At 38.8% G+C, this 20,083-nt stretch overlaps 1 protein-coding gene across 3 annotated transcripts; it reads right to left on the minus strand.

The window, feature by feature from the left end:
• Positions 1-352: 352 nt before the first annotated feature.
• Positions 353-19,622, minus strand: ptprc (protein tyrosine phosphatase receptor type C). 3 transcript variants are annotated; one of them, XM_047587691.1, is made up of 31 exons: positions 19,237-19,622; positions 15,505-15,513; positions 13,311-13,625; positions 13,022-13,162; positions 12,813-12,830; positions 12,354-12,617; positions 12,037-12,264; positions 11,831-11,944; positions 11,458-11,595; positions 11,193-11,351; positions 10,404-10,550; positions 9,243-9,439; positions 9,100-9,160; positions 8,882-8,990; positions 8,683-8,720; positions 7,425-7,534; positions 7,207-7,297; positions 5,709-5,785; positions 5,498-5,534; positions 5,313-5,410; positions 5,057-5,182; positions 4,812-4,969; positions 4,490-4,625; positions 3,570-3,719; positions 3,369-3,459; positions 3,149-3,288; positions 2,933-3,061; positions 2,724-2,846; positions 2,453-2,601; positions 1,743-1,878; positions 353-1,180 (listed from the first exon to the last, which is right to left on the minus strand). In XM_047587691.1, exons 1-31 carry the CDS (start codon positions 19,298-19,300, stop codon positions 839-841), a joined length of 4,095 nt encoding a protein of 1,364 aa, XP_047443647.1. In that variant the 5' UTR covers positions 19,301-19,622; the 3' UTR covers positions 353-838. The 3 variants fall into 3 exon arrangements, with proteins under 3 accessions (XP_047443647.1, XP_047443648.1, XP_047443649.1); XM_047587692.1 differs by lacking the exon at positions 13,311-13,625 and having other exon boundaries at positions 19,237-19,621; XM_047587693.1 differs by lacking the exons at positions 13,022-13,162; positions 13,311-13,625 and having other exon boundaries at positions 19,237-19,620.
• Between the last annotated feature and the right edge of the window lie 461 nt (positions 19,623-20,083).

A 20,083-nucleotide genomic window follows, 5' to 3' on the forward strand; every position in this document is an offset into this window, starting at 1 on the left:
TGCAGGAACTTAAATTTTGCCTGCAGATCGTCAGCATTTTTCTATGCCAATAAAATTCAAATACTATAGTTACGTCTATGGTTGAGGTTGTTATATTTCCCCATATGAAATTTCCCCATTGCGAGACAAATGCAGGTTTTTCTAATTCTAATTGTAATTATATATACTGGAACTTTAAAGCAGTGGGAAGAGCACTGCAGCATCTCATGTGAAATATTCAATTCTGTGCTAATTTATATATATATTTATAAAAAGAACAGCATGTTTTCTTGCGTCTATAATAAGAGGCTAAGCTAAAAAAAAAAAAGAAAAAGAAAGAAAAAAAGCCTAATAAAGCTGCACAAAATCCAGCTGTTATTGTAAATATCTTTTAATGAAAGCCAAAGTATCACATGCATTTAGAAATGAACAGTATTCATTATTTAGCTGGACCAGATGCAGTACTGTATATATAAATGTAGACAACAGCTTTGGTTTATTTAGCAGGAAATAATAATAAAAAAAAATAACTAATACAAATACGGTAACTCCATCAAAACACATGATACAACCATTTATTTACGTGATATTTAAAATGCTTTGTTTTTGGTTATGTCCTCCTCTCCAGTTTGAAAACAGCTGTAAACCCACTAAAACTATTTATAACTTAGTTTATATTCTATTATAGGCTGCTGATAAATGGTCATAAAATAAAAATGAATCCAATTCAAAGAACTTTAACTAAAACCATACTGTGTTAAAGCTTTACAATGTTTATACATTCAGGAAGTACCATTGAAAAAACGAAAACAAAAAACCAGAAGAATTAAAGGATGCAGACGTAAACCTGCGGCTTCTCTCAGGCCTCCACGGTGACAGTGGGCCCGTTGCTGGTGTCCTCCAGTGGTGTCGTCTCCGTGGGGGCGCTGGACTCCTTCTCAGGCTCCTCTTTCTTGTCCTCCTTGTCTCCGTCGGCCACCAGAGGAGTGCTCTCGGCTGCTTCCGCCGCCTGCTGGTTGGTGTCGGTAGTGCTGGCAGGCTGCTCGGCCTTCTCCTCTGCCGGCTTCTCTGCAGCTTTGGTTTCATCAACTATCTGGACTGAGGCGGCTGTGGCGGCTGTGGCGGCCTGGACGGCTTTCGCTTCCCCGTTCTGGACGGGGAAGGTGCCCTCCAGAGCGCTGTACAAGAACTGGTAGTGCTCCTGTTAGAAACACAGACAGATTTTTCCTAAATTAGCACAAATAGGAGCACCAAAAACATGATAAAATGAACAAGTAATTGTTGACATACTGTCTTACTCCTGTACCACAGGCCTCTATTTAAAACTAGCTTCACTATTTCACTATAAGACATGTCCCCAGCTGATTTAGAACATTATTGAAGTACTTTTAAAAAATGATTTACATCTTCCGTAGAAGCTAATGAACTCTGGACAGGGTGTGGCACTGGGTAAAGACGTCAGAAAGTATTTGAGGGAAGTGCTAAAGCATTTGTTATCATAAGGAGAGCGACTATAATTAATCTTTTTCCCTTTTTGTCATTTCACAACAGTGTCAGCAAAAAACAAAAATTACTACCAGTGATGGGAATTACCCACTATCATAACGCTACCATAATAAAGCTCTACAGTAAGTCCGTGTGGGTTTGCTTCTCTAATTTTAATAGTGCAGCCTCTGCAGAACGTTGTCTGTGACCAGATCGCTCCTACAATAAAGCAGCGAAACCGCGAGTGGAGACTTGTTTTTGCGGTTCCTCTTTCTTACCAGGCTGGAGATCATGGATTGTCTCTCCTTGCGCAGAGTTTTGGTCACTTGGAAGACGTCCACCAGCTTCTCGGTCTCGGCGCTGTCCAGCAGGTTCCACAGCGCACAGAAGATACCCGAGCGGGACGAGCCGTCACTGAGGAGGACGGAGACACACACAAACACATGAAACGAGGCCCTCGACGTGACACAGCGGTGATATAATTTAGTTTCTATGGTTTGAACATTAGCTAACACATTACACTGCTGTGGAGATATTGGAGATATAATTTAATGTTGTTCAGATTAAAAGAAACTTGCAGGAACTGGTGTTGTTCTTATCTTTCAAGGTTTTTTTTTCTTCTTTTTGTTCTTGTGAAGTCGACTTTTGAAAGAACTCTCATGTGTAATTCTTAGAAGTTAAGTGTCTCTAGTTCAGTCCATCCAGACTGAAAACAACACTCTCTTCCCAGAAGGAAATCAAATATGTCCATCGACGCTACAAACAACTGAGTGCGTCTCTTATAAAATATATTTTCTGTAAGATATTCACCCTTAATTTCTACTCTAAATAATGATCTTATTGTCTTTTATTGACTTATTCATGTCAATAAATAGAATTTCTTTCTATTTGCTAAGTTGCTTTGAGTCTGAAGATGTTTGACCTCTTTGAGTCGACATAAAGGGAATAGGAAGCAGGAAGTGGGGTGACTGCGCTCATCTCGACTCACTTGCAGTGGACCACGACTGGCATGCTCCTCTGCAATTTGTGGCTTTTAATGTCCTTGATCATATCTGTGAGATGTTGAGGTTTCTCTGGCAGGTCTGTGCTCCCCCACTTCAGGAACTGGTAATGTTTCACCGGACGACTCTCTTTCCGCTGTTAGAAGAGACAGAAGAGACGTTGGCTCAAAACACCCTCGTGATGTTGAACTCGGCGGTTAAATGTGGAAATAGAGGCGGCTCCGTGTCAGAGACCAAGGGAGGCGGCTGAGGCGTTACCTTGACGTGACGGATCAACATGCTGCGACTGATGAAAGCCGGGGAGGACTCTGTGTTCACCACCTCCACCTCAATCTCCCCGTACGTCTTCTTCTCTTTGTCCCAGTAGACGGCGTCAGAATCCTGTCAGCGAGAAGAGTGGGGAGCACGTTTACCGCATGTGCACCAAAGCCACACGTACAGTAGTGTTACATGTGTGCTGCAGGTACCTTATCACTGGTTTCTGAAAGCATGACCACAGCAGAAGCTTTCTTCTGATGCACCATTGTCCAGAAGTCGCCCATGACGTCTGGCAGAGGTGTCTGGGCTGCGATGAGGGCACGTGGGCCCCAGTAACCCTGTGTAGGAAAGAAAAGGTGTTCACAGTGCAGCACACACACTTTTTGGTGAAGAAGCTGAGAGGCTGCGCTGCTAAACTAACATACATCGATGTGGGAAGCATTGATGTATTTAGTGGACTCTTCATCCTCTTCATCCGATGACTCCTCCTCCTCATCATCTTCGTCTGGGTCGCTATCTTGGCTGCGTCCTTCGTCGAGCTTCAGGAACACTCGGTTGTAGTCGTCTGAGGAATTAAAAGCGCTTAATTTTGCGCGTGGAGACGTGCGTGAACACAGTTTGTGCAGTTTTTTAGCTAACACTCACATGGGATGACAGAAGAACAGCGATTCCTCTTCTTGTTTTCTTCTGTGAGACCCGCGTTGAAGGTCCTCCAGTTTTTAAAGGTGGGGAGTCTCTGAAATATTTATAAAAAGAATCATTATAAAGGTTCATTAAGGTCTGTTTATTTAAGTACAAACACTTATAATGATTATAAACAGTGAAATAAATAACGAGCTGCCTTACATCAAACTCCTCCTCCATTAAGCTGGGCTCACTGCCTTGGTTCTGCTGTTTGAGCGTGCTCAGTGTGCTGTGAAGCTCGGACAGAGGAATCTCCGTCTCCCCAAACTGGTTGTGTTCAAGCAGGGCCTGGTGAATCAGGATGTACTGGGCCTACGGGAGGACAGATATACTTCAAACACAGAAGACAAACTGCTGTTGATGCTGTTGAAATTTAAAAAAAATAAAGATTGCTTTGTTAATGCACTGTGTGAACAATGTGCACCCAGCCAGATTAATACGTTAAATACACACATTATCACATTATACGACATTAGGCCTTGTTTTTGTGGTACCTAACAAAGCGGTTACGCTCAGCGTTCATGCAGAGGTGGACCTTTCAGACCGCATTCGACTTGATAATTAAAACTACGTTGCTCATGCACATGCACACACTGTCCATGTGCTATTTTTGTTTCTCATTTCTGGCTAGAGCTCGAGAGCACGGTAGACCACCACAAATGTTTCCCACACACCACTTGGTATAAGAATAGTCAAACCAGCAGTCTGAGGGCGAAGAGAAAACCTAATTATCTCAAAACAAAATTGTTTCTTCACCTATCCAACATATTATAGGACGATGTAACACGCACAGAATTTATTGCGTAACAGCTGCACATATTTATCTAACGTGGAGACATGTATTCATTCATGACCTGTGACCCACACAGACACAAGGAGAACATCAGCGCAAACCACCACCCCACTCAAACAGACTATTAAAGTTATCAAAGAAATTACCATTCACATTTGTTTATTTCTCTCTACTGGTATATATTCATTATTATTTATACGTACAATCATATTCAACCAGCAAAACTAACTCTCATTATTTTAAGTCATAAACCACAGCCAGACAAAGATGACTTGATACGGTGTTTTACCTCCACTTGAACCATGAGGCATCTCTGTTTGCGCAGCCTGACGACATAACCGTAGATGTCCACTCTGCCCTCGGCCTCCAGACCCTCCATCATGGCATCAATGCCGATGTAGGTGCCCGTCCTTCCGACTCCCGCGCTGCACAAGAGAGAATCACAAATCAGTCATTTAACTTTTAACCTGCGACGCGTAAAGGAGAAATACTGAAGCTGACATCCGGCAAGAAAATTCTAACCAACCAGGAATGATGGAAAAGAAAAGAAAATGATTGAATGTCTAAATGGGGAATTAGGACCCTCACAGAAGTGGAATGGGAGCGTTTACCTGCAATGAACAACGATGGGGCCGCTGAAGAAATTTTTGAAAGTGTTGACCCGCCGCCTCAGCTTCAGGAGGAGGTGCGGCTCTCCCGGGACACCGTGGTCCGGCCAACTCATGAACTGGATGTGGGTCACCTCCCTCTCAGTGTTCTTGTCCTTCTTCTGCACACATTCAAAAGCACACGCAGATAGTCACACAAACATACATAAAATACATTTAATAAGATAAAACTCTGTATCTAGACTCACATTAGTTAGGGTGAGATGGCGAATGGTGTAATCCGGACACAGGTCCTCTGAGGTCAGCTTCACTATGAACTCCTCAAAGATCTCGGTTTCTCTCTCGGGGGACGGCCAGTACTGTGCACACTTGACCTGCAGAAAGAACATGGCAGAGGATTCGGGTCAGTGACGACATAATAAATAAAGTTGATCACTTGTTGTAAATGTTCTAAAGCTCTTCATTCTTCCAGTAAAACAATGGCGATAAGTTTAAAATCCTCACCCTGTTTCCCTCTTCACAGCGCGTCACCATGACGATAATAGAGGACTTCTGCTCCCAGATCATCCTCCAGAAGTCAGCCACGGTTTCTTCCTTGGGTCCTACAACACACGCGGCACATACATGTAGAGTTATGTAAAATAATCCATGTGCACTGATCGAGTAAAGACATCAAAACCTGCTTTTACCTTGAGCTGCAATGTACTTCTTGGGCTCATTGTAACCCTGCAGGAAGCAGAGAGGTGGCGATCAGTTAAGTGTTATAAGCGTTTGATGCTAAATCATGTGACACTCCCTGCAAATGCACATTTGCATGTAGTATAAATAAACCGCTAGGTCTAATTCTCACGGCTGCAGAAGCAGCGGTTACATTCAGCGAGAAATGCAAACTAGACGTACATCAATGAAGCTGGCGTTGATGTAGTCGCAGCCAGCTTCTCCATTTCCTGTTGTCAGAGGGACACGGTTGTAATCGTCTGAACAGAGAGAGAGAGAGAGAAAACATCTTAACAATGAACATTAAGTGTGTGCAATTTCTCTGCAACCTTTAAGGTTCAAAGGGACATAGATAAATCCATAATTGTGCTTCATTTTCATTGCTTTACGCAACTGTGGATTCAGTCTGTTATGTGCCTTTATAGGCGGTTTAGACTCCTGCTCTAAACTGACACAGAACTGACACGAAAATGTGTCTAAGGCTCTTTGAGACTGAACTGCAGTAACTTCTGCACGTAGCCTGCCTCAAACACTAGTCGGCACTCTGTCTCTTTTGCCAGTCGCGTACTTCCTGCTTCACTTTCCACTTCCTGTTTCACTTTCAACAATGGCGGCTGAAACTTTCGCTGAAATTCCGCCGAACACGAGACAACATACAAATGCTTGTATCTCCAAACCTCCTCAGTTACTTTATTGATCGAAACAACTGATTTGGAAATCGCGGAGGTGGAGAAGCAGCTGGAAATACTGTGGAAACACGCCGCTACCTAGTGGATCAGTTACAGCTGTTGTGCTTTGCATCACCATGGCGCATAGTTAAGGCTCTTTCAGAGCCCTGTGCAACCTAGATGCAGTAACATTCGCACGTAGCTGACGCCAACATGAGTCATTTATAGCTGTGCCCTCATCAGTCTGTCTCGTGCTGTAAAAACGCCTCCCAAACACTAGTTGGCGCTGTGTCTTTTTCTTTCCACTTCCTGCTTCACTTGCAAATTCAGGTGAATTTCAGGTGAGTTTCACCCAAACACAAGTCATACAAATGTCTGTATCTCTGAACCACCTCAGTTAACCTTCCCGATACTTTATTAATCCAAAACAATTAATTCGAAAATTGCAGAAATGGAGACGCAACTTGAGATGCTAACGTGGAAACACGCTAACAACTAGTGGACTGATCACAGCTCTTGTGTTCTGCTTTGCTGCAGCGCATAGTTAAGGCTGTTTCTTAGTCCTGCGGGACCTAGACTGAGTGACCTTTGCACGTCGCCAAATGCTAGATGGCACTGTGTCTTATTTGGCTTATTTGTCACTTTCAACAACGGCAACTGAAACTTTTGCAGAAATTTCGGCCAAATTCACAAGAAATTTCACCAAACATGAGTCATACAAATGTTTATATTTCCGATCTCCTCAGTTACCGATACTTTAATCATCTAAAACAATCAATTTGAAAAATTGCGGCGATGGAGAAGCAGCAGGAAAGTCCAAACGACATCTACTTTAAAAGAGCCTTTAGTTTTTATATTTATATTTATTGACCTCTTATATTACTAGTTTAGCATTAAAGTTGTTGCACCATAGATCTTAAAGCAACACAATTTCATTTTGACGTAATAATGTGCTTTGAACTGTGTTTTTCTGTCTTTACTTCTTGTGTGTGTGTGTTGCTGGGCAGACTCACATGGCAGGATGTCCACGTAGCGGTTCTTGATGGAGTTGCAGGCCTTTTTGGCCTCTTTCACCGTGTATCTGGAGAAGATTCTGGGGACGCTCTGGAAGCAGAAGCAAACTGTGTCACACTCGCTCTACTCTGCTAAGCCTGGGACCCTTTCACACAAATAACAAAAGAGAAGTAGAAATAAAAAAAAAAAATAAAAAAAAACGAAGCAGGGAGTTTACCTGAAACTCAGCCAGGAACAGCCTTCCCTCATCAGCCAGCTTCCTCTTGTAGGCTTCCAGGAGGACCTCCGCTCCAATCGGTTCAACTGGCATGAGGCTTTCTTCATCATCTACAGACACAAAAATCACAGAAAATTACTTGAAACATCGATATAAACAGGATGCATGCATAGTTGCACTTGTCTGTATTTTTTATTTTATAATAACGTAACCAAGAACAATAAAATTCAGTTTAAATGTTACTTCTTTAGATTTGCTACTGTTTTATCTAACAAACAAAACAAATTACCTTCAAAATGCAAATCAACAGTGTAAAATGTTGATTAGTGCAAAACACTATGGGACAAATTATAGGATCATCTTATCTTATTTAAACACAGGTTGAATAAAGAACATAAAATTTAACAAAAAAATATTATTTTATGTGTTCTGAAGCCATGTGTGAACGAAGTCATGGAATCTTATGACAAACAGGGTTTGAGGAGGGTTAAAATAATTTGCAGTGTGCCAGTTATTTACTGTTCAGACCTGTTCTGTCCAATATTCAGAGCTGGAAAACATTTGCATTGAAAATAAAATGTCCTAAACATTGAAAATGATCAAAGCCGCAACTAAAAGACAAACTATTCATTAAGGATGAAGGAAAAGCTCCAGCCAGGTTCAAGATTTAACCTGAATTATGGTGCAAAAAAATAAAAAAAAATAAACATGATTTGAATGAGTTAAGTGGACCTGAATAATTGAGAGTAGATTTCAATTTGTGTCAAGCAGTGGGACACAAAATGAAAAAAAAAAAAAGTTATCACAGAGCATTCATGTTACACAAATTTAATGAATAAATGTTTTACTACATATTCAAGCTTTTAATTAAGTTTAATCATCCTAAATTTATTTTTTTTAATTTTTCATAATATAACCTGTAATTTATGTGTGTTTTATGAAGTAAAAATATTTTACTGCTTCCTGCTTAACATGGACACAACAACTAAGAACAACTGGGCTTTTTGAAGGGTGGAGAAATAAACCGTAACCATGCACACTGTGATCAAGTGGCTGCTTTATTTTAGTGGTTTTGCCAAAATATTCATGTTCTCATAATAAAACTGGTCACACTTTTGCCCCTCAGCCTTTCTCATATGTAAGTGACCTCTGTTATGTTGTTCATGGCTGAAATTACATCACATGTTCTGTGTATATGTGGACGTACACAGCAAAAACTTAAAACACAGCCGAATGTTTAACATTAAAATTCACTCACTTCCTGTACTGATGAGCTGCATTTGTTCAGTCAGGTCACTGCAAAGAAAACAACAAAGATGAGTTTGATAACAGCAACGAGATGTTTCTAATAACGTCTGCTTTGTAAATTTGACTTTATCGATAATAAATAAATAAATGAAAAAACAACCCTGCAGGTTTACTCGTGTAATAAATGTATGACAGCAAAGGATTCTTACTGCGACTTCCTGCGTTTCAGAACGTAGATCTTGTAGAGGACCAAGAGCAGAGCCACAGACGTGAGGATGATGAGGAAAACCAGGAACCCAATGACGGCTTTGTCGTTATCTGCACATCAGTGAAAAGTTGTAGAATTTATGTCAAAGCTAAAATGTGTAGGAGTGAATTTAAAAATGAAATGTGAGCTATTTGTGTCACTAATTAAAACTGTACGTACAGAAAGTGGTCACTGTTTTTATTGTGGGATTACTCTCATGGTGTCCATTCCAGACAATCACCTGAAAAGACAGAAAGTTCATTAATAATAAAGGATTGAAATGATCATATTCTAGTGAAACCAAACAGTAATATTACACTAACCTTCACTTCGTAGCTCGTAGAGTAGCTCAGATCTCTGAATTCAAACTCACATTTGTCCTTCTCAGGCATGTCTTGATTATTAAAACGTACTCTGTATATCCTCTTAGGTCCATTCAAAGGACCAGAATATTTACAGGTCACTATAATCACATTATTCTCTGGATGAGACACATCAAGTTGTGGAATAGGTTCTGGTCCTGAAAGAGAATGAAAATGCAAATTAATATGTTAAAACATAAATTTGATATATATTTGCATAATTAATAAATTTCTGTATTTATTGTTATGTGCATCAGTCGTGACACAAATAAAAAGTTTAATAAATAAAAAAGAACCAATGAAAGAAAGTTACATCTGATATTCAACAATGATTCCTTATAAACTCAAACCTTTATAGTTTGGTGCTTTGACTTTATTTATAACCTGTATATTCAGAAATATATTTTTAATTTAATAATCCAATACTTCAAGTATATTTAAAGCATCAGAATAAAATCACTACTGGAAAATGTTTTGTTTTTTAAGAAAATTGTTTATTTTTCTTTGGTAATAGTTTATTGTAATTGTTATTTTACGTATTCTTTTTTCAGTTCATGCTAATTGTCATAATGAACTGAATCAACACCTAAATATCAGTATTTAAGTGTTAGAATTTCAGACTAATAAGATCAATAACATCTGAACCATGACTGACAGAAGTTACCAACTATTAACTCTAAAGATCCATCATTACTGTGATCCTGGTACGTTTTAGAAAGGTTTTAGAAGTGTCATCTATAACATTCATTCTCTCATAAACACTACTGGTATCAATGAATGATATACTCTCTAATTCACTTCATAATGATCAAGACTACAATTATTAGCATTAAATTACCTTAGATAATTACTGAGCTTTTCATTACATTATTATGTTGAGTTGAGGATCCTACTTCAAATCTTTGCTAGAATTTCACAACCATACGTCCTGTACAAGATCTAAAAGAGTTATGGTACTAAACATCACATGTCAGCTGATCACGAACTTTCAAAGCTTTTACATCAATGACATTATCTTAACAGAGAAATCACAAAATATAGATGTTCATAAATAAATGATTTTGATCATGAATTGGTTTTCTAATTTTTCCCCATTACATTTATTTTTTCTTGTTCACTTACTTCCAGGCTCAGTTTTCAGTGTAACATCTTTTTTTCGAGCAACTTCCTTGTTGTTGTAGATGGATTTGATTTCACAGGTATAATCAGTGAATGGTTTTAATCCAGTAGCCGTACATCTCCCTCCATCACGGCCTGGATTTGTGACGACTGTAAATGTCAGAGAAATGTCATCAGTGGTGTCTGATTTAATAACAGCAGCTTGATTTAAAGAGACTTGAAATCACTGAATTTCAACTTAAAGTGTCAGAAATATCCAGTAAATCAGAAATGAAGTCATCAGGTCGTGTTAACACATTAAATGACAAGAACATGACTCATGTGTCACCGCTGCTTTAGAGCTCTGATTCTGGTCCTACAAGCTACAACAAATAATAACAATGACAATAATCTATATTTCTATAGCACTTTCATCACCAACATTACAAAGTGCTTCATAAAAACAGAAACTCTGTAATTTTAAGTTATTAACAATAAAACACTTAAACTTAAATCAAACTCCAGTTTAAAGTCAATTAAATATATTTAATAAATGTATTAAATTAACTTTTATACATACACTACATACTATATGACCTGTAGAGATACTGCCTTTATCACTATTTTTGAAGGAAACACATTTTAGCTTCAAATCACATTTTGCCACCACATCTTCAGTAGAAAAACAGAATCAAACATGATTTCAGTCTCATGTGTATTTTAATAACACAGGAAACTAAAATGTGACTTGTTGGAAATATATAAATAAAATATAAACACAAAGTAGAGTCAATCTAAAACAACTTCACTTACTTTGAGTAGGTTTATGACTGTAAGTTTCATGACAGCTACACACATGAGAAAGCTTCTCAAGTGTGTTGAGGTCAAGTTGACAGTTGTCACTAGTTGTTGTCCAGCTCAGCTCAATGGACGTGTCGGTTCGGTTTTTGCTCACAACGGTTATTTTAAAACCTGTTGGAATATAACAGACATCAGAAACGATGAATTCAGTATCTCTAAACAATCAGAGGATAAAAGTTTTTATTCCATTCATGAGCTAAAGTAAAGATCAACTCACCACAGTCAATATAAACACTAATGGGTGGAGTTGTTTTATCTATGAAGACGTTGTTCTTCTTGATCTGACCAGTACAGCTGTATTCTGTGAAGGGCTCCAGCTCAGACAGTTTCTTGTAGACGTCGACTTTTCCACTTTCTGAAGAGAAACCAGGGTGAGATGATTTCTTCAGTCATGGTTTTTATATCTCAGTGATTATTATGAGCAGTTATCTTTAACTTTAAGTTCAAATTTGGACACATTCAGGATAAATAAATAGATCACAGAGAACAAAAAGCAGGATTGATTTTCATCACTGTTCACAGTTTTACAATAATAAGAACATCTGATCTGTTTCACTGTAAATCTTCTTCTCTCTGCTTCTCTTCTTTACCTGAACAGGTGTAATTAACGGTGAGATTCTGACACTTTGGTGGAAACACTGGTTTAATTTCTGCAGGAAGTTCAGTTGGAGGAGTCTGATTTATGTCACTTGGATCTAAGAAATCTGTGGAGAGAAAGAATTAGAAACATAAAACTTGATAACTTTAGATGTAAAGCACATGAGTTTGAAAATGAAGTTTGATAGTTTGTACAAACCAAGAGAGATGAATGTGGTGCGACTAAAAGGAGGGTTCCCACACGTGAAGGTTGAAGTAAAATTTGAGCAAATGTCCTCGTAACCAGGTTTGACACACCATGTTTTACTTTGTGTTTTCTTGTTGCATTGAATCTTATCTTGTGTTGACAGTGAAGAGCTGATGTTCCAGTCACTTTGGTAACAAACATATCCAGACATGCAGCTGACATCTTTAATGTCGACTTCACCTGAAATACACAAGTGATGAACACATGTCTGTTTTATTCACATTTCTTCAATTAACAGAAACAGAACAGTATTAATTATTTGTACTCACTCAATGTAGATGTCGTAGTCACATCTTGGTCAGAGTCACAGGGTGTTTCATTTCCATCACTGTTAATGAAAGTAACTCTATGCTCATAGTCAGTACAGGGCTTCAGGTGTTTGATTTCACGTGATGAGTTTTCATTGGAGAACTCAGTGTACGTCTTTGTCTCTGATCCGTCTTTTTCAGAAATACTGATGCTGTAGTTTCCAGTGGTGAAGTTCTTTACTGTAATCTTTAAACCAAACTCAATGGGTGTAACAGTGTAAGAACCTGCACAGAAAATCAACAGAATTATTAAACATGTTAAACTGATGTTGAACATGGTTCTGTGTCTGCTGCTGATAAAATATATTCTGTACACTGACTGAAATAGAAATATACTTTCACTGGAGTTAATGTAAAGATAGAAACACAGACGCTGGACATAAATACTACAAGATGAATTATCTTTAAAGTGATACTCACACTTTGGACGTGTTGAGTCTGGAAGACACATTTAAAGGAGATTAAAAAAGAGGAAAACAAACATTAATATCTGATTCTGTGACATGAGTCATTTAAAACACTTTTCTAAACTACAGCAGGTACCTCGTGGTGTGAGCGCCCATTGTCTATACTTCCATGAATAACACAATCTTACCACAATGCCATTAAATCATAGAGAGAACTCCAACCTTTGGTGGCGTTTTTCACCGTGGTGACTGGAGGTGAGGTCTGGTTTTGAGTTCTGTCTGTTAGAGAGGTTGGTTGGAGGGTGGATGGAGTGGTTGTAGGAGGAGTGGTTGTGTTTGAGATGCTTGTAGGAGGAGTGGAGGCTGCAGGATAGAGAGCATGTTGGAGGTCACCTTCAGACAGAAAACCTCTACTGCCAACAGTCTTACCTGACATGACACTAAACTGAGACATCATCATTTCATCATGTTTCTTACAGCATTAAAACTGTAAACAGTCTGGATACGTTACCGGACGGTGCTGTAGTCATGTTAGACTGAAATGAGGAGGTTGAGTTGAGGGATGTAGAGGTGAGTGGAGGTATGGGGGCAGTTGTTGAGATGTCTGAGCCATTGGTAGTAGCTTCTGAATTGTTAATAGGTGCTACCATGGTGCTTGGAGATGTGGGGGTAGGAGTTACGCTGTCTGTGCCACTGGTAGTAGCTTCTGACGTGGTAGCTGCTACCGTGGTGCTTGGAGGTGAGGTGTTAACATTAAGGGTGGTTGCTTGAGATGAAGGAGCAGTTGTGGTGGTGGTGCTTGGAGGCAAGGAGGATGAAACAGCAGCTTTCCAAGAGAAAAAAATCAACACAACGTCACAATGCTAGTCCCTACAAGTGTACATGTAAATCATCCCCTGTAACAAAGATGGCCACCTACCTTAAATCCTGTTTCCTTTTTGATACTTTTATATAATTTACCTCATTTGTTGTTACTGTTCATTTGTTAAAAAGAAACAACAACAACAAAAAAAAAAGCAAAGACAAAAAGAGGCGACACAAAACAACTGTAGCGGTAGAAGTTTTTAGCTTCGGCGGGACCAAAGAGCAAGTGGAAAAAAAAGTCAGAGAGCGTTCCTTGTGAATTCAGAAGTTAAAAATCACATCATAACTATTATTAAACCAGAGCTTAAAGAAAGTATAATGTAGTTTTCCCATATTTAATGTCAAACTTTTATTTCGTACCTATAAACCAGGATCAGTAGAAATTTGACCCATTCTCCAGAAAATACCATTATTTTTTTCCTGTTACAGATGACTTGGTCATTTTATTTTCCGTCTAGAAAAGTATATTTTAAAAAAAAAGAGTGGTTTAAAATTCTACAATTACTAAATAATTAAGTTTTTGAGGCAGAGAATGGGTAAACAAACCCGCTCGCATTTACTGTTTCTAAAAACAAAAAAGAAAATAATTAGAAGACAGAAGTTGATGGACATGGAACAACACACTGCAGAACAACTGAGCCGCATATTTCAGGTGAAAACTGAAGATAACTACATACGACCAGGGGATAGTTAGCTACTAGCTAACATTAACTGATACGTGTGCAGAGATTTCTGCAGATGACAGGCCTTGTTTTGCCGTGTCAAAAACCTGAGTAAATCTAAGGAAATCACAGATAGACCTCATGTTCTTTGGGCTCTGGCCAGAAACACATACGTCCTCATACGTGCTCTTACTTTGAAAACGGCAACTTCCGCTTTCAAAATATGAAAAAAAACGATGCTTTCTTGTTTCTGTTTTCTAATGATTTTATTTTTTATTTTATTTTTAGAAAATGAAAATAGAATTGGTTTTAAAGTTGTGTTTATACACTCTCGACCCTCAATTTTCCTTTTTTTATATTTTTTTTTAATGTCCTTTTCTGGGCAGAAAATCCAATGACCAAAACATACACGGACCATTCATTAACGATGACTTACTTTTCCCTGTGGTGGAAAAAGTGGCATCTGCACCACGCTAAACTCAACGTCACCATTAACTAATCGTGTAACTTATCTCAGCTCGAGCGGGGAGCGTCGCGGGGAGCCGAGATTAAACGCATCTATGGCAAAACAGCACCACAGAAGAAGAAATGTGACTGAGCAGCACAAATTCACTTGGGCAGGCAAATTAAACAAGTATGATCATTATATAATTTGGAAAATACACATACGGTATAGTTTACCTACGTACATCTCTACAATTTAAAGGCATTTTTTTTAGATGTTTATATCATGTTGCTACAGTAAAAGCAGTTTAAATGAATGGGAACGTAGCTGACGGTATAAATAGACCTGAAAATGGCCTTTATCTTCTTTGTGCACTTTGTGAATATCTGACTACTTCCTGTATTAGACTTGCAATGCAAATTAGTGCGGTTTTAGCAAAGCATAATTAGATTCGCATGTCGTGTACATTCACTTCTGGGTCACTTTTGGGAAATAAAACCACTAGTTTGAGACAGAATCTGAAGCTGTTTAATTAAAGTGTGAGCTCTTATTTCTTTCATGGATTAAACATCCATTCTATGGTTTAGAGATTACTCAGTAGACATTTAGAGAAAGAACTGCTGCGGCTGTGAAGAGACAGTGTGCGAGAGGGGACAGTGTGGCACAAAACAGAGCAGAGCTGGAAGGGTTAAACTTTATAGAGTTTATAGAGTTTTAAATACATCACTACTTACTTGATTGACCTGAAATCACAAAAGAGAAACAATGTGTAAGTCATCATCATCATCATCATCATCGTCATCATCCTTGAAAAAACCCCAAAAAACAACGAAACAAACAACAAAAAACAATGACATCAACAAAGTTAATTAAAAAATATATTATATTTTCACTACGTTCCCATCTGATAAATTCAAGAGGGTCAAATCGTGATCAGGCCAAAAGAGGAAAAATGCCCCTCACACCTGAATGCCCCCTGGGATGAGTCAGAGCAGAACGACCTGGCTGCCATGGCAATGTTGCAAAGAGCCACACTTCTATTTCAGAAAGCAAAAAAAAAAAAAAAAAGAAAGAAAAAACCCCACGATTTCCTGCCTCACACTAAAACCGAGAACCAACCCGTACTTGCAAAGATGCTTTCGGTTTGGCCATTTCACGGCCTCGCATGCGAGCTGAAGTTCACTTTAAGTAAAGTGAAATAGTTATAAGTCTATTAATCATTGTGTTATATTCATGCTGCATTTTTTTTTATAGTTTTTTGTTCATATTATAACATTACATTCCTTTACAGAAGTTTGTAAAATTAAATTTTTCTTTTTAAAAAACTATCCACTAATGTCCACTATTTTATATTTCCTGTAAATGCATCTAAACATTTTTCATTTGTTCTTTATAACAATAGTGAATGAATGAACGAATAATTGGAGATGACTGGTAACAAACTATGAGTGTCAGGATGTGGTTTGGCGCGTTCTTGTTTCTCTGTACTGAGCGGAGGTGCATGCTCTCTGCAGTGACATTTCACCACCTTAAACAAGCCCATTGTGTTGGTTATTAGTTCAGTGTTGACTGTTTTCCGAAATGTTGAAAGGTTCGAGAGGTGCTTTCGCGCCCGCGTCTGACGTGAGAAGACTTTATTTGAAGGTGCCGCACTTCAACTGCGCACATTTAGCAAACAAGAGTGATCTGCAGCAGAAAAAATAAAGCGCATTTGGCTCTTTTTATTTTTTTGTGTGAGTATTTGTAGTTTTTCCTTTAATCTCTTTTCGCCAAAGTCTTCAGATTAAAGTGCGAAACAAAGTTGTGATGGTTAAATTAAGGAGTTCAAGGGTCAGAGAAAGAAGCACCAGTAGCGTGAGAGAGACAACTCTTTGCATTTACTTTTTTTGTATTTGTTGTTGCCTAGATCCGTCATTCACGCATCAGTTTCCTCCTTATCACGTTTCTGCATCAGTGTTTCTTTTTCTTTTTAGATTTTGCATTTGTGCAGATCTCCTGCTTTGTGACAAGCATACCGCTCCCTCCTTTCCAAAAACTGCTTTAATCATGCAGCACGGACAACATTTCTGACCTCACTTCTTCATTTTAGGCACTGTCCTTCCTCTTTTCTTTTTTTTTTTCTCTGTGAATTCTCAAGTCATTTACTTGTGCCGTGTCTCACTGTGCGCCTGGACCGCACCACTCGACTCGGCTCTGACAGGAAATGAAGGCAACTCAGAATGGAACACGGAAGTGGTCAACTTTTAGCTCTCACAACTCCGTCCTCCTGCAGCTAAAACTGGCTGCATGTTCAATGGACCAGAGCTCGCCTGTATTTAAGAAGCGTGATCTTTATCTTTCACTTCAACTGAGCTGATCAAAAACTTAACAGCTTTATTATGTATGGAACCCAAATACACACTATTGCCCATGAAGTTGGACTTTTTTCCTCTTTTTATTCCTATTCATACAGATCACAAACATTTTATGAAAATAGGTAAAAAAATATTTTATTCCAAGTAAAACTTTACTGCCAACAGTGTATATAGCGTCAACTACTTTATTTTCCGCTGCATCGCTCTTAAAATGATACTACTCTTTAATTTAAAATCTACGTTTACCTGGTTCAAGATCGGAGAACCAAATAAAGCTGAATGTATGGACAATATTTGCATGTGATTCATATTTACACATTTAATAAGCATTAGCTGCCTCTGGAAATTAAATGTTAAATGTTAAAATAGCATAAAGCTAATGTTATGATGCTGTATACTGGTATGTAGTGGAGTTGCAGTTAAAAAAGTCTCCTAAAGAGAAAGTACATACAAATTTAGTTTAAAATTTAAGAAAAAGTTTTAGTTTTCACAGTTATAGAGCTATATATTTGATAATAATTAGTGTTGCATTTACATTTTAACAGCATTTTAATATAAAAGGTGAATATTCTCACTATTTTGCCATGTTCTCATGTTCTGGGGTAAATTTACAGCTTTTCTCATTGCAGGTTTTTAAATTGTGGAACATTAAAAGCCACGCAGAGCGCTTTACAATGTTTCTCATTCACACACAAGCTGCTCCCCGCCATTAGTTCAGTGTTTTACAGAAGGTCACTTTAACATGTGGAGTGGATGGGCCTGGGATTAAGCAGCCAAAACTGGATTTAGCATAAAATCTGCTCTGCAGCTCCAGCAGCGGTCAACATTTTATGATTTACATCAGTTAAATGTATAAATGTAGAGGAATGAGACAACAAGTATTTCAACCTGACATGTAATCGGTGGTAAGTATGAATATTAAGAGAAGAATTTAGCTGAATTTAAACGCTAAATGCTAAAAGGCTTCACAAAATAATCAATGGAAAAGTGAGGTGGTCTATAAAAATGGCCACAATAGGTCCCCTCACACACATAGCCTGAGTTACACTATCTGTGAGAAAACACCGGCTGACCTCGACTGACAATAAAAATGACAGAGTGAAATAAATAGAATGATATTTCTGATCATGTGCAAAGACGTCTGGCTGAAAATAGAGAGAACACCGTTTGTTGTGTTGAACAGTAGCAGAACTGTCAGTGATGCTCGAGGCGGTAAGGTGAGTGTGGCTTTGCACGCAAACGCGCGCACACACACACACACACACCGTTTCTCGTTTATCGTACACAACGGAGCCACAACTAAACGAAGAAGCTTACAGGGACACACCCCGAACAATTCTCTAATTTCTGACAGACATAACCTCCACACTCTCCACCCACACACACATACACATACAGGCTACGGTACACATTCACACCTACACACAAGCATGCACGCACAAAATGTCAAAGCAGAACAGAAACATGACTGCAAAAATTCCCATTGCCTTTGTACCGAGTGAAGGAACGTGTTAAAAAGGGTGTCTTCTTCTTATTAACGGCGGCCTTTGATTGAACATTAGTGTTTATTCTTTTGCCAAAGGCGGCTCACAAACCTGTCACTTTCCAGCGCATCACAAGTGTGTGCGCTTTACTGTCTGTCTGGTTGTTCTTTGGGTTTGGAAAGTTTCAGAAATGTGAAGTAGCACGAACGCAGACGCAGCAGCTCAAAGGCGTGATATACAGTAGCCTGTCATTTCTGCCCTCTTTTTTTTTAAAAAAATAAAAAAATAAAAAATTATTACATTTTTTCATGGTGCTGTTTCCATTTTTTTAAACAAAAAATAAAATTAAAAAAAGCCTTTTCTGCTGACAGATTTATGTCTCTATCTCACACATGGAAAATAGTTCGTCTTCACTCACAGACACTAACACACACTCAACACCCAGATGCCAGAGCTTCAAAAACAGCTAACTTGTTCTTCTTCTCTGACTTGTTTTGCACCATTTTGTGACTTATTTTGGACTCTTTTGCAGTTGACAGGCGCAAGGAGACATCACACAACACCACTTCCTCCTCCTCACAGTCTCTCTCATAAAGAAAGCCATTGTCATTACAGATGGTTTACTTACAGTTGGCCAAACCGATGATCGCAGCCAAGAGCAGCAACATCTTCACCCCGCTAAGAGCTGCCATATCCCCGAGTTAGGGTGTGTATGGCCACACACCGCACAGTCGAGCCCTAGCGAGTGACCGATGTCAACTTGCCAAACTGAAGCTGTAATTCCAGACCTAAACTAAAACCTAGACTAAGCTAAAGAACCGAGTTCGAACCGTTGCCTTATTTTAAACTACACACATTTCCTGTCTTATCAGTTGATGCAGCTCCCTGGACTTGTTCCCCAAACCCTAAACCTCGCCTCTGGTTTCAAGTCAAGCAAGTGGGAGTGATGTCACACCAATAAAAGTCTGCCTTCACCTTAACGTTTGGTGACAGGAAGCTTCACTGCAGCTACGCCACCAAGAACAGGAAGCCCTCTCTCATCTAATCTGCACTTGGTTTTGCTCAAGTGTGAAAAAAACCCTGTGACTTATGAAAAAGGAGGGTGAAGATTTTCAGTTGAAGGAAGGGTGGCATTTGACATATCGGGCTTTTGAAAACATTTTTTTTTTTTTTGTTTAATAAAAGACTGACTTCAGATCCACTGGTTAACTCTGTATGAACAGACAAGGAAATGGCACAAAAAGTAATTTTGTTGGCAAACACTGAGGCTCAGATTCCTCTGGCTAATTTCTGTTACACTTTTTGTCTTCATGTGAATTTTTACACAAAGACATACAGTATAGTGAAACTTCTTACAGCGCCTCTTCTTTCTCTGACTCCTCCCAGGCCCACGGCCCCCTGTCCTGGTAGTCCAAACACACAAGAAGACGCAGCAAACACTGCAATGTGCAAGAAAATAGATGCAGTCTTTCCTT

This window comes from Mugil cephalus, chromosome 6, assembly GCF_022458985.1.
Source record: "Mugil cephalus isolate CIBA_MC_2020 chromosome 6, CIBA_Mcephalus_1.1, whole genome shotgun sequence".
Lineage (NCBI taxonomy): Eukaryota > Metazoa > Chordata > Actinopteri > Mugiliformes > Mugilidae > Mugil > Mugil cephalus.

Excerpts from the sequence above, each read along its gene's own strand:
- ptprc (XM_047587691.1), bottom strand. The coding sequence starts at position 19,300 with ATGGCAGCTCTTAGCGGGGTGAAGATGTTGCTGCTCTTGGCTGCGATC. Across the intron at positions 5,535-5,708 it reads TCAACGCCAGCTTCATTGAT|GGTTACAATGAGCCCAAGAA; the intron begins GTACGTCTAGTT and ends TGCTTCCTGCAG. Across the intron at positions 3,720-4,489 it reads GCCTCATGGTTCAAGTGGAG|GCCCAGTACATCCTGATTCA; the intron begins GTAAAACACCGT and ends GTCCTCCCGTAG.